General features: G+C 45.6%; 1 protein-coding gene across 1 annotated transcript in view; it reads right to left on the bottom strand.

Moving 5' to 3' along the window:
• The window catches only part of LOC109887386 (galanin receptor type 1-like), a 42,110-nt gene that overhangs the window by 15,517 nt on the left and 3,822 nt on the right, over positions 1 to 22,771 (bottom strand). The window contains exon 2 of the mRNA XM_031812617.1: positions 4,959 to 5,024. Coding sequence (XP_031668477.1) covers positions 4,959 to 5,024 — 66 coding nt within the window. The remainder of the gene's footprint in view (positions 1 to 4,958; positions 5,025 to 22,771) is intronic.

The following is a 22,771-nucleotide window of genomic DNA, read 5'->3' on the forward strand; positions in this document are numbered from 1 at the left end:
AACCCTCCCCTCCCCTCTCCTGTAAAATCAGTTTGACAACCCTCCCCTGTCCTGTTAAATCAGTTTGACAACCCTCCCCTCCCCTGTCCTGTTAAATCAGTTTGACAACCCTCCCCTCCCCTCCCCTCCCTCCCCTCCCCTCCCCCTCCCCTCCCCTCCCCTCCCCTCCCCTCCCCTCCCCTCCCCTCCCCTCCCCTCTCCTGTTAAATCAGTTTGACAACCCTCCCCTCCCCTGTTAAATCAGTTTGACAACCCTCCCCTCCCCTGTTAAATCAGTTTGACAACCCTCCCCCTCCCCTCTCCTGTAAATCAGTTTGACAACCCTCCCCTCTCCTGTTAAATCAGTTTGACAACCCTCCCCTCCCCTGTTAAATCAGTTTGACAACCCTCCCCTCTCCTGTTAAATCAGTTTGACAACCCTCTCCTGTTAAATCAGTTTGACAACCCTCCCCTCCCCTGTTAAATCAGTTTGACAACCCTCCCCTCCCCTGTTAAATCAGTTTGACAACCCTCCCCTCTCCTGTTAAATCAGTTTGACAACCCTCTCCTGTTAAATCAGTTTGACAACCCTCCGCTCTCCTGTTAAATCAGTTTGACAACCCTCCCCTCCCCTCCCCTGTTAAATCAGTTTGACAACCCTCCCCTCCCCTCCCCTGTTAAATCAGTTTGACAACCCTCCACTGACCTTTAAGCAATATGGTTTATTTCTGCACCCATTTCCTGGAATCTGTGATGTTCAACCCTGAATGATCTCTGCAGCTCTTCTCATAGACGTCTTCCAGATTCGCTACTGAGCAATTGAGAGGTAGCTATATTGAAGATAAAGACTGCATCCCCATTGACACCCTATTCCCCTATATAGTGCACTACTGTTGCACAGGGCTGTGGTGAAAAGTTAGTGCACCCTAGAGAATAGGTGCCGTTTGAGACGCAGAGTCCCAAGGTTGAAGTTACGTGTGTTGCTATAGTTACTGTCTATCTCTGGTTGTCATTACACCACGTGTAGAGGAGAGATGAGGGAGGATGGAGGGAGGGAGGGGGGATATCAGGAGGGAGGGAGGGGAGGGAGGGGAGAGGGCGGGGGGATATCAGGAGGGAGGGAGGGGAGGGGGGTATCAGGCTCTTTCTAACAGGTTACTCTACTGAGCAGCTGTGTTGCACTCTCTCACATCACTGTCCTCACTAACTCTATATCAGGAGGGAGGGAGGGAGGTAGGGGGAGGGAGGGAGGGATGGGAGGGAGGGAGGTAGGTAGGGGGAGGGAGGGATGGGAGGGAGGGAGGGAGGGAGGGAGGGAGGGAGGGAGGGAGGGAGGGAGGGAGGGAGGGAGGGAGGGAGGGAGGGAGGGAGGGGGGTATCAGGCTCTTTCTAACAGGTTACTCTACTGAGCAGCTGTGTTGCACTCTCTCACATCACTGTCCTCACTAACTCTGATATCAGGAGGGAGGGAGGGAGGGAGGGAGGGAGGGAGGGAGGGAGGGAGGGAGGGGGGTATCAGGCTCTTTCTAACAGGTTACTCTACTGAGCAGCTGTGTTGCACTCTCTCACATCACTGTCCTCACTAACTCTGATATCAGGAGGGAGGGAGGGAGGTAGGGGGAGGGAGGGAGAAGGGAGGGGTGGATATCAGGCTCTTTCTAACTCTTACTGAGCAGCTGTGTTCCACTCTCTCACATCATAAGCATCATTATTTTTTTCTTCTCCTCAGCAGCTAACAAGGTAACTCTGTAACCACTGGTAAAGGTGCTGTCTCTCTATTAGGGCGCATTAGGCTGGATGGGAGTGGAGAGCTGTGGTGTCAGGGGAACAGATAGATAGATAGATGGATGGGAGCTGAGTGCTGTGGTGTCAGGGGAACAGATAGATAGATAGATAGATAGATAGATAGATAGATAGATAGATAGATAGATAGATAGATAGATAGATAGATAGATAGATAGATAGATAGATAGATAGATAGATAGATAGATAGATAGATAGATAGATAGATAGATAGATAGATAGATAGATAGATAGATAGATAGATAGATAGATAGATAGATAGATAGATAGATAGATAGATAGATAGATAGATAGATAGATAGATAGATAGATAGATAGATGGGAGCAGAGAGCTGTGGTGTCAGGGGAACAGATAGATAGATGGAGGGGAGCAGAGAGCTGTGGTGTCAGGGGAACAGATAGATAGATGGAGGGGAGCAGAGAGCTGTGGTGTCAGGGGAACAGATAGATAGATGGAGGGGAGCAGAGAGCTGTGGTGTCAGGGGAACAGATAGATAGATGGAGGGGAGCAGAGAGCTGTGGTGTCAGGGGAACAGATGGATAGATGGAGGGGAGCAGAGAGCTGTGGTGTCAGGGGAACAGATGGATAGATAGATGGATGGGAGCTGAGTGCTGTGGCGTCAGGGGAACAGATAGATAGATGGATGGATGGGAGCGAGAAGTCACTATTACCAACAGTTGGTTGGAGGTAAAACAAAAACTATTCTAGTCACTATAACCAACAGTCAGTAGTCACTATTACCAACAGTCAGTAGTTACTATTACCAACAGTCAGTAGTCAGTAGTCAGTATTACCAACAGTATTACCAACAGTCAGAAGTCAGTATTACCAACAGTCAGTAGTCACTATTACCAAAAGTCAGTATTACCAAGTCAGTAGTCAGTATTACCAACAGTCAGTATTACCAACAGTCAGTAGTCAGTATTACCAGCAGTCATTATTACAAACAGTCAGTAGTCACTATTACCAACAGTCAGTAGTCACTATTACCAACAGTCAGTAGTCACTATTACCAACAGTCAGTAGTCACTATTACCAACAGTCAGTAGTCACTATTACCAACAGTCAGTAGTCACTATTACCAACAGTCAGTAGTCACTATTACCAGCAGTCAGTAGTCACTATTACCAACAGTCAGTAGTCACTATTACCAACAGTCAGTATTACCAACAGTCAGTAGTCAGTATTACCAACAGTCAGTAGTCACTATTACCAACAGTCAGTAGTCACTATTACTAACAGTCAGTATTACCAACAGTCAGTAGTCAGTATTACTAACAGTCAGTATTACCAACAGTCAGTAGTCAGTATTACCAACAGTCAGTAGTCAGTATTACCAACAGTCAGTAGTCAGTATTACTAACAGTCAGTATTAGCAACAGTCAGTAGTCAGTATTACTAACAGTCAGTATTACCAACAGTCAGTAGTCAGTATTACTAACAGTCAGTAGTCGGTATTACCAACAGTCAGTAGTCGGTATTACTAACAGTCAGTAGTCAGTATTACCAACAGTCAGTAGTCGGTATTACTAACAGTCAGTATTACCAACAGTCAGTAGTCAGTATTACCAACAGTCAGTATTACCAACAGTCAATAGTCACTATTACCAACAGTCACTATTACCAACAGTCAGTAGTCACTATTACCAACAGTCAGTAGTCACTATTACCAACAGTCAGTAGTCGGTATTACTAACAGTCAGTAGTCAGTATTACCAACAGTCAGTAGTCACTATTACCAACAGTCAGTAGTCGGTATTACTAACAGTCAGTAGTCACTATTGCCAACAGTCAGTAGTCACTATTACCAACAGTCAGTAGTCACTATTACCAACAGTCAGTAGTCAATATTACCAACAGTCAGTAGTCACTATTACCAACAGTCAGTAGTCGGTATTACTAACAGTCAGTAGTCACTATTGCCAACAGTCAGTAGTCACTATTACCAACAGTCAGTAGTCACTATTACCAACAGTCAGTAGTCAATATTACCAACAGTCAGTAGTCGGTATTACTAACAGTCAGTATTACCAACAGTCAGTAGTCAGTATTACCAACAGTCAGTATTACCAACAGTCAGTAGTCAGTATTACCAACAGTCACTATTACCAACAGTCAGTAGTCAGTATTACCAACAGTCAGTAGTCACTATTACCAACAGTCAGTAGTCAGTATTGCTAACAGTCAGTAGTCACTATTACCAACAGTCAGTAGTCACTATTACCAACAGTCAGTAGTCACTATTACCAACAGTCAGTAGTCAATATTACCAGCAGTCAGTAGTCAGTATTACTAACAGTCACTATTACCAACAGTCAGTAGTCGATATTACTAACAGTCAGTATTACCAACAGTCAGTAGTCAGTATTACTAACAGTCAGTATTACCAACAGTCAGTAGTCAGTATTACCAACAGTCAGTAGTCAGTATTACTAACAGTCAGTATTACCAACAGTCAGAAGTCAGTATTACCAACATTCAGTAGTCAGTATTACTAACAGTCAGTATTACCAACAGTCAGTAGTCAGTATTACCAACAGTCAGTATTACCAACAGTCAGTAGTCAGTATACCAACAGTCAGTATTACCAAGTCAGTATTACCAACAGTCAGTATTACCAACAGTCAGTATTACCAACAGTCAGTAGTCAGTATTACCAACAGTCAGTATTACCAAGTCAGTAGTCAGTATTACCAACAGTCAGTATTACCAACAGTCAGTAGTCAGTATTACTAACAGTCAGTATTACCAACAGTCAGTAGTCAGTATTACCAACAGTCAGTATTACCAACAGTCAGTAGTCAGTATTACCAACAGTCAGTAGTCAGTATTACTAACAGTCAGTATTACCAACAGTCAGTAGTCAGTATTACCAACAGTCAGTAGTCAGTATTACCAACAGTCAGTATTACCAACAGTCAGAAGTCAGTATTACCAACAGTCAGTAGTCAGTATTACTAACAGTCAGTATTACCAACAGTCAGTAGTCAGTATTACCAACAGTCAGTAGTCACTATTACCAACAGTTGGTTGGAGGTAAAACATGACCTTCTCCAAAGATGTGTGTATGTGTTATGTTGGAGTCACAGGTGTATCAACAGAGAAACAGGTGTATCAACAGAGAAACAGGTGTATCAACAGAGAAACAGGTGTATCAACAGAGAAACAGGTGTACCTTTCTTTTTGAGCGTTCTGATTTCTTGGACATATTCTTCATCTTCTTGTGGAGATGGAATAACACCTGGAGAGGAAAAGGAAACGCATCATCAACATAAGTCTGAACACATTCAGTTCTCTTTATACTTGGAATTCAATCGTGATAAACGGTTAGCGGTTAGCGGTTAGCGGTTAGCAGTTAGCGGTTAGCGGTTAGCAGTTAGCGGTTTGCAGTTAGCGGTTAGCGGTTAGCAGTTAGCGGTTAGCGGTTAGCGGTTAGCGGTTAGCAGTTAGCGGTTAGCGGTTGAATGTATAAACGTTTCATTTTAATTTATTTATCTATTTATTTCACCTTTATTTAACCACGTAGACAAGTTCTCATTTATAACCGTGACCCTGACCAAGATAAAGCAAAGGAGTGCGACACAAACAACAACACAGAGTTACACATGGAATAGACAACGCTCAACATGCGTGGGACCCAAAATGAGGTACCGTGTTAGATAAGGGAGGTAAAGGCAATAAATAGGCCATAGCGGCAAAATAATGACAATTTAGCCATTTGGCATCATAACAGATACATTGCGAAGATGTGATAGAGGTCCGTCCCTGTCTAATCTGTTGGAGAGAGGAAGCCCTTATCCCTCTCCTCTGGATGGAAGACAGTAGTTACCGTGACATACTCGGTCTCAGGATGACATCGTCAACATTCCTCATGTACACATGTCCCATCAGTCCTCTGTGTTCCATCAGTGTTCTGTGACCCATCAGTGTTCTGTGTCCCATCAATGTTCTGTGTTCCATCAGTCCTCTGTGTTCCATCAGTTCTCTGTGTTCCATCAGTTCTATGTGTCCCATCAGTCCTCTGTGTTCCATCAGTACTCTGTGTCCCATCAGTCCTCTGTGTTCCATCAGTGTTCTGTGTCCCATCAGTCCTCTGTGTCCCATCAGTCCTCTGTGTCCCATCAGTCCTCTGTGTTCCATCAGTACTCTGTGTGTACATGGGGTATTGACACACAAGCACCAGCCCATCAGCTAGCTTAGTACCACTCCAGGAAGCCTCTTCATTTGGCAAGACAGCACAATCTGGGGCCAGGCTATAGGGGGTAAAAGCCCGTCTCAGAGGAACATGAAATGGGTCAGAAATGAAATACAGAGTGTATTTGTCTGAAATGACATCTTATCAAACCGCTATTCTAGGTTGGAGGAGAAAAGGATAATGCTTAAGACTGTAGAGTGGGAGACTAATGTTCTCTGGAGTGATGAATCACGCTTCACCGTCTGCCAGTCTGACGGACGAATCTGGGTTTGGCAGATGCCACCTGCACCAATGCATACCAACTGTGAAGTGTGTTGAGGCTGTTTTTCATGGTTCGGACCCCTTAGTTCCAGAGAAAGTGAAATCTTAACGATACAGCATACAGTGACATTCTAGATGATTCTGTGCTTCCAACTTTGTGACAACAGTTTGGGTAAGGCCCTTTTCCTTGTTTTAGGATGACAATGCCGCCCGTGCACAAAGTGAGTTCCGTACAGAAATGGTTTGTTGAGATTGGTGTGGAAGAACATGACCGGTCTGCACAAAGTCCTGACCTCAACCCCATGAACCCCTTTTGGATGAATTGAAACGCCGACTGCCCCAATGCATAGTGCCAACTGTAAAGTTTGGTGGAGGAGGAATAATGGTTCGGACCCCTTAGTTCCAGTGAAAGTGAAATCTTAACGCTACAGCGTACAGTGACATTCTAGAAGATTCTGTGCTTCCTACTTTGCGGCGACAGTTTGGGGAAGGACCTTTCCTGTTTCAGCATGACACTGCCCCCGTGGACAAAGCCGAGATCCATACAAAAACAGTTTGTCAAAATTGGCGTGGAATAAGTTGACTGGTCTGCAAAGAGCCCTGACCTCAACCCCATCGAACACCTCTTGGGATGAATTGGTGCGCCGACTGCACTTTCAATGTTTTACCCAATACTGCATTCCAAATGGCACCCTATTCCCTACATAGTGCACTACTTTTGACCAGAGCTCTATGGAACTCTATTCCCTACATAGTGCACTACTTTTGACCAGAGCCCAATAGGCCTTTCTCATAGTAGTGCACTATAAAGGGAATAGTGTGTCATTTGGGACCGCAGAGAGAGGATATACAGAGGACAAATCCAATCTGATTTTATTCGCCACTTGCTTGGTAAACAACACGTGTAGAATAACAGTGAAATGCTGACTGGCGGGTCCTTTCCCAACAACACAGAGCTAAAGATGAAAACATAAATGGAAACAGGAACATGAGGAATATATACACCGTGGAATGAATACACAGTGGAATGAATACACAGTGGAATAAATACACCGTGGAATAAATACACAGTGGAATATATACACAGTGGAATATATACACAGTGGAATATATACACAGTGGAATATATACACAGTGGAATAAATACACAGTGGAATATATACACCGTGGAATATATACACAGTGGAATAAATACACAGTGGAATATATACACAGTGGAATATATACACAGTGGAATATATACACAGTGGAATAAATACACCGTGGAATGAATACACCGTGGAATGAATACACCGTGGAATACACACACAGTGGAATAAATACACAGTGGAATATATACACAGTGGAATATATACACAGTGGAATATATACACAGTGGAATAAATACAGTAGAGGTTGTCGTCTTCCTCTTCTGAGGAGGAGTAGGAAATATCAGACCAATATGCAGCGTGGTAAGTGTTCGTCATATTTATTCCACTGAACACAGAAAACAAACGAACAAGAGAATAAAGGAAACCCGAAACAGTCCCGTATGGTGAAAACACTGAAATGGACAATAACCACCCACAAACAAGAGTGGGGAAACAGGCTGCCTAAGTATGGTTCTCAATCAGAGACAACAACTACCCACAACTAACAGTGGGGAAACAGGCTGCCTAAGTATGGTTCTCAATCAGAGACAACAATTGACAGCTGCCTCTGATTGGGAACCATACCAGGCCAAACACATAGAAATACAACATAGACTACCCACCCCTCTGATTGGGAACCATACCAGGCCAAACACATAGAAATACAACATAGACTACCCACCCCTCTGATTGGGAACCATACCAGGCCAAACACATAGAAATACAACATAGACTACCCACCCCTCTGATTGGGAACCATACCAGGCCAAACACATAGAAATATAAACACAAGAACAAGACATAGAATACCCACCCCAACTCATGCCCTGACCAACCTAAAATAGAGACATACAAAAGGAACTGAGGTCAGGAAGTGACATATACACAGTGGAATAATGCATCAAAATACTTCAGATACAAACCAGAAAGAAGGACCTTTAGCAACACTAATGAGGACATGTCAGTGGAGAACATCTTGTACTGATATTTGACCACAGTCCCCTGAGCTATAAATATGTTCCATTTAAACATTTTAAAAATTCAGGCTCAAACTATTCCACTGGTAAAGATGTCTTGGAGTATAGAGGACTTGGAGAATAGAGGGCTTGGAGAATAGAGGACTTGGAGAATAGAGGACTTGGACAATAGAGGACTTGGACAATAGAGGACTTGGACAATAGAGGACTTGGAGTATAGAGGACTTGGAGTATAGAGGACTTGGAGTATAGAGGGCTTGGAGTATAGAGGACTTGGAGAATAGAGGACTTGGAGAATAGAGGACTTGGAGAATAGAGGACTTGGAGAATAGAGGACTTGGACAATAGAGGACTTGGAGTATAGAGGACTTGGACAATAGAGGACTTGGAGAATAGAGGACTTGGAGTATAGAGAACTTGGAGAATAGAGGACTTGGAGAATAGAGGACTTGGAGTATAGAGGACTTGGAGAATAGAGGACTTGGAGAATAGAGGACTTGGAGATTAGAGGACTTGGAGAATAGAGGACTTGGAGAATAGAGGACTTGGACAATAGAGGACTTGGAGTATAGAGGACTTGGACAATAGAGGACTTGAAAATAGAGGGCTTGGAGTATAGAGGACTTGGAGAATAGAGGACTTGGAGTATAGAGGACTTGGAGTATAGAGGACTTGGAGTATAGAGGACTTGGACAATAGAGGTCTTGGAGAATAGAGGGCTTGGAGTATAGAGGACTTGGAGTATAGAGGACTTGGAGTATAGAGGACTTGGAGTATAGAGGACTTGGAGAATAGAGGACTTGGAGTATAGAGGACTTGGAGAATAGAGGACTTGGAGAATAGAGGACTTGGAGTATAGAGGACTTGGAGAATAGAGGACTTGGAGAATAGAGGACCTGGAGATTAGAGGACTTGGAGAATAGAGGACTTGGAGAATAGAGGACTTGGACAATAGAGGACTTGGAGAATAGAGGGCTTGGAGTATAGAGGACTTGGAGAATAGAGGACTTGGAGTATAGAGGACTTGGAGTATAGAGGACTTGGAGTATAGAGGACTTGGACAATAGAGGACTTGGAGAATAGAGGGCTTGGAGTATAGAGGACTTGGAGTATAGAGGACTTGGAGTATAGAGGACTTGGAGTATAGAGGACTTGGAGAATAGAGGACTTGGAGTATAGAGGACTTGGAGTATAGAGGACTTGGAGAATAGAGGACTTGGAGAATAGAGGACTTGGAGTATAGAGGACTTGGAGTATAGAGGACTTGGAGAATAGAGGACTTGGACAATAGAGGACTTGGACAATAGAGGACTTGGAGTATAGAGGACTTGGACAATAGAGGACTTGGAGAATAGAGGGCTTGGAGTATAGAGGACTTGGAGAATAGAGGACTTGGAGAATAGAGGACTTGGACAATAGAGGACTTGGAGAATAGAGGACTTGGAGTATAGAGGACTTGGAGAATAGAGGACTTGGAGAATAGAGGACTTGGAGAATAGAGGACTTGGAGAATAGAGGACTTGGAGAATAGAGGACTTGGAGAATAGAGGACTTGGAGAATAGAGGACTTGGAGTATAGAGGACTTGGAGTATAGAGGACTTGGAGAATAGAAGACTGTTCAATGGCTAACACCTGCTTCTCCCCCTCACACCTGCACTGCTGCTAAAAGGATTACTGATTAGATGTTTTGCGTCCGATATACTGCTGTTCATTGATTGCCATTACTATTAGTATCTATCTATTCATCCTGCTACTGGTCACTATTACTCCTGTTTAGTGTACAAAACATTAGGAACACCTCTTTCCATGACATAGACCGTGCTTCTCCACCTGCATTGCTTGCTGTTTGGGGTTTTAGGCTGGGTTTCTGTACAGCACTTTGAGATATCAGCTGATGTACGAAGGGCTATATAAATACATTTGATTTGATTTGATTTGATAGACTGACCAGGTGATTCCAGGTGAACGATATGATCCCTTATTGATGTCACCTGTTAAATACACTTCAATCAAAGTAGATGAAGGGGAGGAGACAGGTTATATAAAGATTTTTTTAAGACTTGAGGATTGTGTCAGAGGGTAAATGGACAAGACAAAAGATTTAAGTGCCGTATGTTGCCGTATGTTGCCGTATGTTGCCGTATGTTGCCGTATGGTTTTTGTAACACTGACAGTGTTTCTATAAACTTTTATTTTTGATCCTGTGGCTCTGTGGGCTTAGTTGCTGTGAGCGCTGCTGTCGGTCCCGAGATCCCTCCAGATTCCTCAGAGGGGGACGTGGCTACTCTTCACAAGCAAGTAGAAAACCTTCACAAGCAAGTAGCAAACCTTCACAAGCAAGTAGCAAACCTTCACAAGCAAGTAGCAAACCTTCACAAGCAAGTAGCAAACCTTCACAAGCTACTGGGGAATCAACATCCACAGACTTTTTCGTGTTCTTCCACCCCAGTAGCCAGACGCCTCTATAGTTTGGTGGAAGTGTCGCCTCCGTTTTGGCTCTGCACAGCCGGTGCCCAGCAGGGTTCCACCCCCGAAGGGGTCTCCCTTCGGCGGTGTTGAGATGTTGAGCCCGGACCTGACACAGAATCAGAAACAGCTTTGGATCCATGGATCCAGAAGTTCCAGTTCTTCTTTGGTGGCTTCCCATTAATGATCAGATCCGGAAGGTATCTGCGTCTTCTTCCTCTGTTCTGTCTCCCTCTCCGGTGGCTTCTATCTCGGGTTCAGATCCTTGGAGCTCCTAGCCTCACCAGACCGTGAGGCTGCCTGAGAGACCGGCCCATTTAACATCGCCATCTGTCATCATAAGCAGCTCTATGGTGAGAAACATCTTGGTTCTCCAGGCATAAACTCTGTTCTACCCAGGATAACGAGTACAGGACATCACAAGGCTGCTTCCGACTGTTCTACCACAGATGCCGGGAGCTGACACTGTCGTAGTCCATGTGGGGTCAAACAACATCAGGAGGGCTAGCTCGGAACATCTGAAATTTCAGGTCCAGTATCATCGTTGGGGAGGAGTGTGAAAGATTCAGCAGACCGCTGGCATTACACATCTGGCTAAAAGACTACTGTAGCTCTGCTGGAGTCACGTTTATTGATAACTTTGACACCTTCTGGAAACAGAAGGTCCTCTACAGGAATGACGGAGTCCATCCAAAATCATCTTGGCTCCTGGACTCTGTCCAAGCATTTCAAGGCTATGTTGAAACAATGACTTATCAATGACCCAAGACCAGCTCAGCTAATCCCTACCATTGTGACAATGAGTCGTCATAATGCTGCATTAATGTACATTGCTATACTAGGAGCGTTGGCAGACTGTCACGACCGTCGATTAAATAACTCGACCAAGGCGCAGCCTTGTAGCCTTAGAGTTCCACATATTTATTACAGTGGAACCTCAAAACAACAATGAATTAACAAAACGTGCAGTACGTAGCGCACATAGACACTAAACAAAACAATATCCCACAATGCAGGTGGGAAAAAGGGTGATCCCCAATTAGAGGCAACGATATACAGCTGCTTCCAATTGGGAACCATACTCACACACCAACATAGAACTATAATAACTAGGAAACCCCCTAGTCACGCTCTGACCTATTAAACCATAGAGAACCCCGAGGGCTCAGTGAGTCAGGGCGTGTGACACAGACCGTGTAAGTAACTTCATTTATGTCCCTCTAATTGCCCTGAATACCTTGGTTAATCCTACAGCTATTGGATGCAGTAATCATGTGCATATGAACCAGAGTTATACTGTTAACACTGAGGCTGTGTGTCCTAGTAGGAAGACCACTGAGGTGGTGTGTCCTAGTAGGAAAACCACTGTTAACACTGAGGCTGTGTGTCCTAGTAGGAAGACCACTGTTAACACTGAGGCGGTGTGTCCTAGTAGGAAGACCACTGTTAACACTGAGGTGGTGTGTCCTAGTAGGAAGACCACTGTTAACACTAAGGAGGTGTGTCCTAGTAGGAAGACCACTGTTAACACTGAGGTGGTGTGTCCTAGTAGGAAGACCACTGTTAACACTGAGGTGGTGTGTCCTATAGGAAGACCACTGTTAACACTGAGGTGGTGTGTCCTAGTAGGAAGACCACTGTTAACACTGAGGTGGTATGCCCTATAGGAAGACCACTGAGGCGGTGTGTCCCAGTAGGAAGACCACTGAGGCGGTGTGTCCCAGTAGGAAGACCACTGAGGTGGTGTGTCCCAGTAGGAAGACCACTGAGGCGGTGTGTGCCAGTAGGAAGACCACTGTTAACACTGAGGTGGTGTGTCCTAGTAGGAAGACCACTGAGGCGGTGTGTCCCAGTAGGAAGACCACTGAGGCGGTGTGTCCCAGTAGGAAGACCACTGAGGCGGTGTGTCCCAGTAGGAAGACCACTGAGGAGGTGTGTCCCAGTAGGAAGACCACTGAGGAGGTGTGTCCTAGTAGGAAGACCACTGAGGAGGTGTGTCCTAGTAGGAAGACCACTGTTAACACTGAGGTGGTGTGTCCCAGTAGGAAGACCACTGAGGCGATGTGTCCCAGTAGGAAGACCACTGAGGCGGTGTGTCCCAGTAGGAAGACCACTGAGGCGGTGTGTCCTAGTAGGAAGACCACTGAGGCGGTGTGTCCTAGTAGGAAGACCACTGAGGCGGTGTGTCCTAGTAGGAAGACCACTGAGGTGGTGTGTCCCAGTAGGAAGACCACTGAGGAGGTGTGTCCTAGTAGGAAGACCACTGAGGCGGTGTGTCCCAGTAGGAAGACCACTGAGGTTGTGTGTCCTAGTAGGAAGACCACTAAGGCGGTGTGTCCCAGTAGGAAGACCACTGAGGCGGTGTGTCCCAGTAGGAAGACCACTGAGGTGGTGTGTCCCAGTAGGAAGACCACTGAGGCGGTGTGTGCCAGTAGGAAGACCACTGTTAACACTGAGGTGGTGTGTCCTAGTAGGAAGACCACTGAGGCGGTGTGTCCCAGTAGGAAGACCACTGAGGCGGTGTGTCCCAGTAGGAAGACCACTGAGGCGGTGTGTCCCAGTAGGAAGACCACTGAGGAGGTGTGTCCCAGTAGGAAGACCACTGAGGAGGTGTGTCCTAGTAGGAAGACCACTGAGGAGGTGTGTCCTAGTAGGAAGACCACTGTTAACACTGAGGTGGTGTGTCCCAGTAGGAAGACCACTGAGGCGATGTGTCCCAGTAGGAAGACCACTGAGGCGGTGTGTCCCAGTAGGAAGACCACTGAGGCGGTGTGTCCTAGTAGGAAGACCACTGAGGCGGTGTGTCCTAGTAGGAAGACCACTGAGGCGGTGTGTCCTAGTAGGAAGACCACTGAGGTGGTGTGTCCCAGTAGGAAGACCACTGAGGAGGTGTGTCCTAGTAGGAAGACCACTGAGGCGGTGTGTCCCAGTAGGAAGACCACTGAGGTGGTGTGTCCCAGTAGGAAGACCACTGAGGTGGTGTGTCCCAGTAGGAAGACCACTGAGGCGGTGTGTCTAGTAGGAAGACCACTGAGGCGGTGTGTCCCAGTAGGAAGACCACTGAGGCGGTGTGTCCCAGTAGGAAGACCACTGAGGCGGTGTGTCCCAGTAGGAAGACCACTGAGGCGGTGTGTCCCAGTAGGAAGACCACTGAGGCGGTGTGTCCCAGTAGGAAGACCACTGTTAACACTGAGGCGGTGTGTCCCAGTAGGAAGACCACTAAGGCGGTGTGTCCCAGTAGGAAGACCACTGAGGCGATGTGTCCCAGTAGGAAGACCACTGAGGCGATGTGTCCCAGTAGGAAGACCACTGAGGAGGTGTGTCCTAGTAGGAAGACCACTGAGGAGGTGTGTCCCAGTAGGAAGACCACTGAGGCGGTGTGTCCTAGTAGGAAGACCACTGAGGTGGTGTGTCCCAGTAGGAAGACCACTGAGGCGGTGTGTCCCAGTAGGAAGACCACTGAGGCGGTGTGTCCTAGTAGGAAGACCACTGAGGCGATGTGTCCTAGTAGGAAGACCACTGAGGAGGTGTGTCCCAGTAGGAAGACCACTGAGGCGGTGTGTCCCAGTAGGAAGACCACTGAGGCGATGTGTCCTAGTAGGAAGACCACTGAGGAGGTGTGTCCCAGTAGGAAGACCACTGAGGCGGTGTGTCCCAGTAGGAAGACCACTGAGGAGGTGTGTCCTAGTAGGAAGACCACTGAGGTGGTGTGTCCCAGTAGGAAGACCACTGAGGAGGTGTGTCCCAGTAGGAAGACCACTGAGGCGGTGTGTCCCAGTAGGAAGACCACTGAGGAGGTGTGTCCCAGTAGGAAGACCACTGTTAACACTGAGGCGGTGTGTCCCAGTAGGAAGACCACTGAGGCGGTGTGTCCCAGTAGGAAGACCACTGAGGCGGTGTGTCCCAGTAGGAAGACCACTGAGGCGGTGTGTCCCAGTAGGAAGACCACTGAGGCGGTGTGTCCTAGTAGGAAGACCACTGAGGCGGTGTGTCCCAGTAGGAAGACCACTGTTAACACTGAGGCGGTGTGTCCCAGTAGGAAGACCACTGAGGAGGTGTGTCCTATAGGAAGACCACTGAGGAGGTGTGTCCCAGTAGGAAGACCACTGAGGCGATGTGTCCCAGTAGGAAGACCACTGAGGAGGTGTGTCCCAGTAGGAAGACCACTGAGGCGGTGTGTCCCAGTAGGAAGACCACTGAGGCGATGTGTCCCAGTAGGAAGACCACTGAGGCGATGTGTCCCAGTAGGAAGACCACTGTTAACACTGAGGAGGTGTGTCCCAGTAGGAAGACCACTGAGGCGATGTGTCCCAGTAGGAAGACCACTGAGGCGATGTGTCCCAGTAGGAAGACCACTGAGGCGATGTGTCCCAGTAGGAAGACCACTGTTAACACTGAGGAGGTGTGTCCCAGTAGGAAGACCACTGAGGCGATGTGTCCCAGTAGGAAGACCACTGTTAACACTGAGGAGGTGTGTCCCAGTAGGAAGACCACTGAGGCGATGTGTCCCAGTAGGAAGACCACTGTTAACACTGAGGAGGTGTGTCCCAGTAGGAAGACCACTGAGGAGGTGTGTCCCAGTAGGAAGACCACTGAGGAGGTGTGTCCCAGTAGGAAGACCACTGAGGCGGTGTGTCCCAGTAGGAAGACCACTGAGGCGGTGTGTCCCAGTAGGAAGACCACTGAGGAGGTGTGTCCCAGTAGGAAGACCACTGAGGTGGTGTGTCCCAGTAGGAAGACCACTGAGGCGGTGTGTCCCAGTAGGAAGACCACTGAGGAGGTGTGTCCCAGTAGGAAGACCACTGAGGCGGTGTGTCCCAGTAGGAAGACCACTGAGGTGGTGTGTCCCAGTAGGAAGACCACTGAGGCGATGTGTCCCAGTAGGAAGACCACTGAGGCGGTGTGTCCTAGTAGGAAGACCACTGAGGTGGTGTGTCCCAGTAGGAAGACCACTGAGGCGGTGTGTCCCAGTAGGAAGACCACTGAGGAGGTGTGTCCCAGTAGGAAGACCACTGAGGAGGTGTGTCCCAGTAGGAAGACCACTGAGGCGGTGTGTCCCAGTAGGAAGACCACTGAGGTGGTGTGTCCCAGTAGGAAGACCACTGAGGCGGTGTGTCCCAGTAGGAAGACCACTGAGGCGGTGTGTCCCAGTAGGAAGACCACTGAGACGGTGTGTCCCAGTAGGAAGACCACTGAGGAGGTGTGTCCCAGTAGGAAGACCACTGAGGAGGTGTGTCCCAGTAGGAAGACCACTGAGGCGGTGTGTCCTAGTAGGAAGACCACTGAGGTGGTGTGTCCCAGTAGGAAGACCACTGAGGCGGTGTGTCCCAGTAGGAAGACCACTCTGTGCAGCTCACCCTGCACTATCAAGTCTACTTCTGATAAGCTTCCCAGTAAAAGCAGTAAAAACTATCAAGCAAGACAGAAAGGTGCTAAAAATAGCCAATATTAACATACTGAGAAACCAGGTCCATGAATTCATTAACTTGCTTGTAAAACAGATGACATTCATATTCTGCCTATCTCTGAAACTCGCTTAGATAATAGCTTTGATGATACAGAGGAAGCAATACATGGTTATAACATCTACAGAAGAGACAGAAACGCCCCCGTTGGCGGTGTTGCGTACTATATAAAGAACCAGCTTCCTGCAAAGCTTAGAGAGGATCTCATGTTAAATACTGTTGAAGTAATAATGGCTACAGGTTCATCTGCCTCACCTAAAGCCCATTCTGGTGGGAAGCTGCTATAGACCACCAAGTGCTAACAGTCAGTATCTGGATAATGTGGCGGAAATGCTTGATAATGTAATGTGATATCAACAGAGAGGTATATTTTCTGGGTGATTTAAATACTGACTGGCTATCATCAAGCTGCCCACACAAGAACTATAACCAGAGCCTGCAACCTGGTTCAGGTTATCAGTCAACCTACCAGGGTATTTACAAACAGCACAGGAATGACATCATCAACATGTATGGATCACATCTTTACTAATGCTGCAGAAATGTGCTTTAAAGCAGTATCCAGATCCATAGGATGTAGTGATCACAATATAATAGCCATATCTAGGAAAACCAAAGTTCCAGAGGCTGGGCCTAATATAGTGTATAAGAGGTCAGGCTGGGCCTAATATAGTGTATAAGAGGTCAGGCTGGGCCTAATATAGTGTATAAGAGGTCAGGCTGGGCCTAATATAGTGTATAAGAGGTCAGGCTGGGCCTAATATAGTGTATAAGAGGTCAGGCTGGGCCTAATATAGTGTATTAGAGGTCAGGCTGGGCCTAATATAGTGTATAAGAGGTCAGGCTGGACCTAATATAGTGTATAAGAGGTCAGGCTGGGCCTAATATAGTGTATAAGAGGTCAGGCTGGGCCTAATATAGTGTATAAGAGGTCAGGCTGGGCCTAATATAGTGTATAAGAGGTCAGGCTGGGCCTAATATAGTGTATAAGAGGTCAGGCTGGGCCTAATATAGTGTATAAGAGGTCAGGCTGGGCCTAATATAGTGTATAAGAGGTCAGGCTGGGCCTAATATAGTGTATAAGAGGTCAGGCTGGGCCTAATATAGTGTATAAGAGGTCAGGCTGGGCCTAATATAGTGTATAAGAGGTCAGGCTGGGCCTAATATAGTGTATAAGAGGTCAGGCTGGGCCTAATATAGTGTATAAGAGGTCAGGCTGGGCCTAGTATAGTGTATAAGAGGTCAGGCTGGGCCTAATATAGTGTATAAGAGGTCAGGCTGGGCCTAATATAGTGTATAAGAGGTCAGGCTGGGCCTAATATAGTGTATAAGAGGTCAGGCTGGGCCTCATATAGTGTATAAGAGGTCAGGCTGGGCCTAATATAGTGTATAAGAGGTCAGGCTGGGCCTAATATAGTGTATAAGAGGTCAGGCTGGGCCTAATATAGTGTATAAGAGGTCAGGCTGGGCCTAATATAGTGTATAAGAGGTCAGGCTGGGCCTAATATAGTGTATAAGAGGTCAGGCTGGGCCTAATATAGTGTATAAGAGGTCAGGCTGGGCCTAATATAGGCTGGGCCTAATATAGGTAGAGGTCAGGCTGGGCCTAATATAGTGTATAAGAGGTCAGGCTGGGCCTAATATAGTGTATAAGAGGTCAGGCTGGGCCTAATATAGTGTATAAGAGGTCAGGCTGGGCCTAATATAGTGTATAAGAGGTCAGGCTGGGCCTAATATAGTGTATAAGAGGTCAGGCTGGGCCTAATATAGTGTATAAGAGGTCAGGCTGGGCCTAATATAGTGTATAAGAGGTCAGGCTGGGCCTCATATAGTGTATAAGAGGTCAGGCTGGGCCTAATATAGTGTATAAGAGGTCAGGCTGGGCCTAATATAGTGTATAAGAGGTCAGGCTGGGCCTAATATAGTGTATAAGAGGTCAGGCTGGGCCTAATATAGTGTATAAGAGGTCAGGCTGGGCCTAATATAGTGTATAAGAGGTCAGGCTGGGCCTAATATAGTGTATAAGAGGTCAGGCTGGGCCTAATATAGTGTATAAGAGGTCAGGCTGGGCCTAATATAGTGTATAAGAGGTCAGGCTGGGCCTAATATAGTGTATAAGAGGTCAGGCTGGGCCTAATATAGTGTATAAGAGGTCAGGCTGGGCCTAATATAGTGTATAAGAGGTCAGGCTGGGCCTAATATAGTGTATAAGAGGTCAGGCTGGGCCTAATATAGTGTATAAGAGGTCAGGCTGGGCCTAATATAGTGTATAAGAGGTCAGGCTGGGCCTAATATAGTGTATAAGAGGTCAGGCTGGGCCTAATATAGTGTATAAGAGGTCATACAATACGTTTTGTAGTGATTCATATGTTGATGATGTAAAGAATATTTGCTGGTCTGTGGTGTGTAATGAGGAGCAACCAGACGCTGCTGGTCTGTGGTGTGTAATGAGGAGCAACCAGACGCTGCTGGTCTGTGGTGTGTAATGAGGAGCAACCAGACGCTGCTGGTCTGTGGTGTGTAATGAGGAGCAACCAGACGCTGCTGGTCTGTGGTGTGTAATGAGGAGCAACCAGACGCTGCTGGTCTGTGGTGTGTAATGAGGAGCAACCAGACGCTTCTGGTCTGTGGTGTGTAATGAGGAGCAACCAGACGCTGCTGGTCTGTGGTGTGTAATGAGGAGCAACCAGACGCTGCTGGTCTGTGGTGTGTAATGAGGAGCAACCAGACGCTGCTGGTCTGTGGTGTGTAATGAGGAGCAACCAGACGCTGCTGGTATGTGGTGTGTCATGAGGAGCAACCAGACGCTGCTGGTCTGTGTTGTGTAATGAGGAGCAACCAGACGCTGCTGGTCTGTGGTGTGTAATGAGGAGCAACCAGATGCTGCTGGTCTGTGGTGTGTAATGAGGAGCAACAAGATGCTCCTGGTCTGTGGTGTGTAATGAGGAGCAACCAGACGCTGAACTTGACACATTTATGAAATTGCTTATTCCAGTTACTAATAAGCACCCATCCCCGTTAAGAAAATTACTGGAAAAACTGTTAAATCCCCTTGGATTGATGAGGAGGTGAAAAACTGTTAAATCCCCTTGGATTGATGAGGAGGTGAAAAACTGTTAAATCCCCTTGGATTGATGAGGGAGTGAAAAACTTAAATCCTCTTGGATTGATGAGGAAGTGAAAAACTGTTCAATCCCCTTGGATTGATGAGGACGTGAAAAATTGTATGGTTGAGAGAGATGAGGCAAAAGGTAAATGAGTCTGGCAGCACAACCGATTGGTAACCGTACTGCAAATTAAGAAATCATGTGACTAAACTAAATAAAAGATAAACTATACTATGCATCAAAGATAAATTATATTAAGAATGATGATAAAAAGCACCTTAAATGAATATTTTTGGGGAAAAAAGGCAAATTGGCTCTATCATTCATGGAGTCAGATGGCTCATTTATCACAAAACCCACTGATATTGCCAACACAATTAATATTTTTTTCATTGGCAAGATCAACAAACTTAGGGATGACATGCCAGAAACAAACTCTGACACTAGACATCCAAGTATATCTGACCAAAATATAAAAGACGAGCATTGTACTTTCGAATTCCGTAAAGTCAGTGTGAAAAAATGACAAGCCACCGGGGTCTTACAATCTGGATGGAAAACTACTCAGGATAATGGAGGACGCTATTGCCACTCCTATTTGCCACATCTTCAATTTTTTATTTTATTTTTTTATTTTACCTTTATTTAACCAGGTAGGCAAGTTGAGAACAAGTTCTCATTTACAATTGCGACCTGGCCAAGATAAAGCAAAGCAGTTCGACAGATAAAACGACACAGAGTTACACAAGGAGTAAAAACAAACATACAGTCAATAATGCAGTATAAACAAGTCTATATACAATGTGAGCAAATGAGGTGAGAAGGGAGGTAAAGGCAAAAAAGGCCATGATGGCAAAGTAAATACAATATAGCAAGTAAAATACTGGAATGGTAGTTTTGCAATGGAAGAATGTGCAAAGTAGAAATAAAAATAATGGGGTGCAAAGGAGCAAAATAAATAAATAAATTAAAATTAAATACAGTTGGGAAAGAGGTAGTTGTTTGGGCTAAATTATAGGTGGGCTATGTACAGGTGCAGTAATCTGTGAGCTGCTCTGACAGTTGGTGCTTAAAGCTAGTGAGGGAGATAAATTTAAACCTACTAGGCCTAATTTAAGCCCTCAAGCCTGAAGGGAAGCTAAAGTCATTCAGCTACCCAAGAACAGTAAAGCCCCCTTTACTGGCTCAAATAGCCGACCAATCAGTCTGTTACCAACCCTTAGTAAACTTCTGGAAAAAAATTGTGTTTGCCCAGATACAATGCTATTTCACAGTAAACAAATTGACGACAGACTTTCAGCACGCATATAGGGAAGGACACTCAACAAGCACGGCACTTACACAAATGACTGATGATTGGCTGAGAGAAATTGATGATAAAATGATTGTGGGGGGCTGTCTTATTAGACTTCAGTGCAGATTTTGACATGATCTATCATAGTTGCTGCTGCTAGAAAAACGTATGTGTTATGGCTTTACACCCCCTGCTATAATGTGGATAAAGAGTTACTTGTCTAACAGAACACAGAGGTTGTTCTTTAATGGAAGCCCATCAAAAATAATTAAGTTAGAATCAGGCATTCCCCAGGGTAGCTGTTTAGGCCCCTTGATTTTTTCAAATTTTTACTAACAACATGCCACTGACTTTGAGTAAAGCCAGAGTTTCTATGTATTTCTATGTATGTGGATGACTCAACACTATACACGTCAGCTACTACAGCGACTGAAATGACTGCAACTCTAAACAAAGAGCTGCAGTTAGTTTCAGAGTGGGTGCCAAGGAATAAGTTAGCCCTAAATATTTCTAAAACTAAAAGCATTGTATTTGGAACAAAACACTCACTAAACCCTAAACCTCAACAACATCTCGTAATGAATAATGTGGAAATTGAGCAAGTTGAGGTGACTAAACTGCTTGGAGTAACCCTGGATTATAAACTGTCATGGTCAAAACATATTGATACAAGAGTAGCTAAGATGGGGAGAAGTCTGTCCATAATAAAGCACTGCTCTGCCCTCTTAACAACACTATCAACAAGGCAGGTCCTACAGGCCCTAGTTTCTACCTTCTTAACAACACTATCAACAAGGCAGGTCCTACAGGCCCTGGTTTTGTCTCACCTGGACTACTGTTCAGTTGTGTGGTCAGGTGCCACAAAGAGGGACTTGGGAAAATTGCAGTTGGGTCAGAGCAGAGCAGCATGGCTGGCCCTTAAAAGTACACGGAGAGCCAACATTAATGACATGCATGTCAATCTCTCATGGCTCAAAGTGGAAGAGAGATTGACTTTCTCATTACTTGTTTTTGTCAGGGGTGTTGACAAAATTAATGTTCCGAACTGTCTGTTTAAAATACTGGCGCACAGCTGGGACAACCATTAATACCCCACAAGACATGCCAAGTCCAGAACAGACTATGGGAGGCACACAGTACTACATAGAGCCATGACTACATGGAATTCTATTCCACATCAGGTAACTACAGTAGAATCATATTTAAAAAGCTGGTAAAAATACACCTTATGGAACAGCGGGGACTGTGAAGTAACAAACTTTTTTTTTTTATATCCAAGATGGCATAGCAGTAGGACGTGTGTGTTTGTCTTTGTCTTATCCAGTGTCCTATCCCGTGTAAATAGACAGTCTTTTTCGTATATATCTTAATCTCACTTTCTATCTACGAGCTAAATATACTTTCCTGCAACCCGCCTCACCCAATGTGGTACGGTTCTGCTATTTTTATTCTTTTTAAATAAAGGTGATCTGGTCTACCTGGTTAAATAAAGGTGATCTGGTCTACCTGGTTAAATAAAGGTGGTCTGGTCTACCTGGTTAAATAAAGGTGGTCTCGCCTACCTGGTTAAATAAAGGTGATATTAAATAACTAATTAAATTAAACACATTGGCACAGATACAGTGGGGCAAAAAAAGTATTTAGTCAGCCACCAATTGTGCAAGTTCTCCCACTTAAAAAGATGAGCGAGGACTGTAATTTTCATCATAGGTACCTATGACTTTACTTCAACTATGACAGACAAAATGAGAAAAAACATCCAGAAATTCACAATGTAGGATTTTTTATGAATTTGCAAATTATGGTGGAAAATAAGTATTTGGTCAAGAACAAAAGTTTCTCAATACGTTGTTATATACCCTTTGTTGGCAATGACAGAGGTCAAACGTTTTCTGTAAGTCTTCACAAGGTGAAGGTGACACTGTTGCTGGTATTTTGGCCCATTCCTCCATGCGGATCTCCTCTAGAGCAGTGATTCTCCCAATCTTCTTCTGGATCATCCAAATGCTCTCTAGCAAACTTCAGATGGGCCTGGATATGTACTGGCTTAGGCAGGGGGACATGTCTGGCACTAAAGGATTTGAGTCCCTGG

Source organism: Oncorhynchus kisutch, unplaced genomic scaffold, assembly GCF_002021735.2.
Source record: "Oncorhynchus kisutch isolate 150728-3 unplaced genomic scaffold, Okis_V2 Okis03b-Okis08b_hom, whole genome shotgun sequence".
Lineage (NCBI taxonomy): Eukaryota > Metazoa > Chordata > Actinopteri > Salmoniformes > Salmonidae > Oncorhynchus > Oncorhynchus kisutch.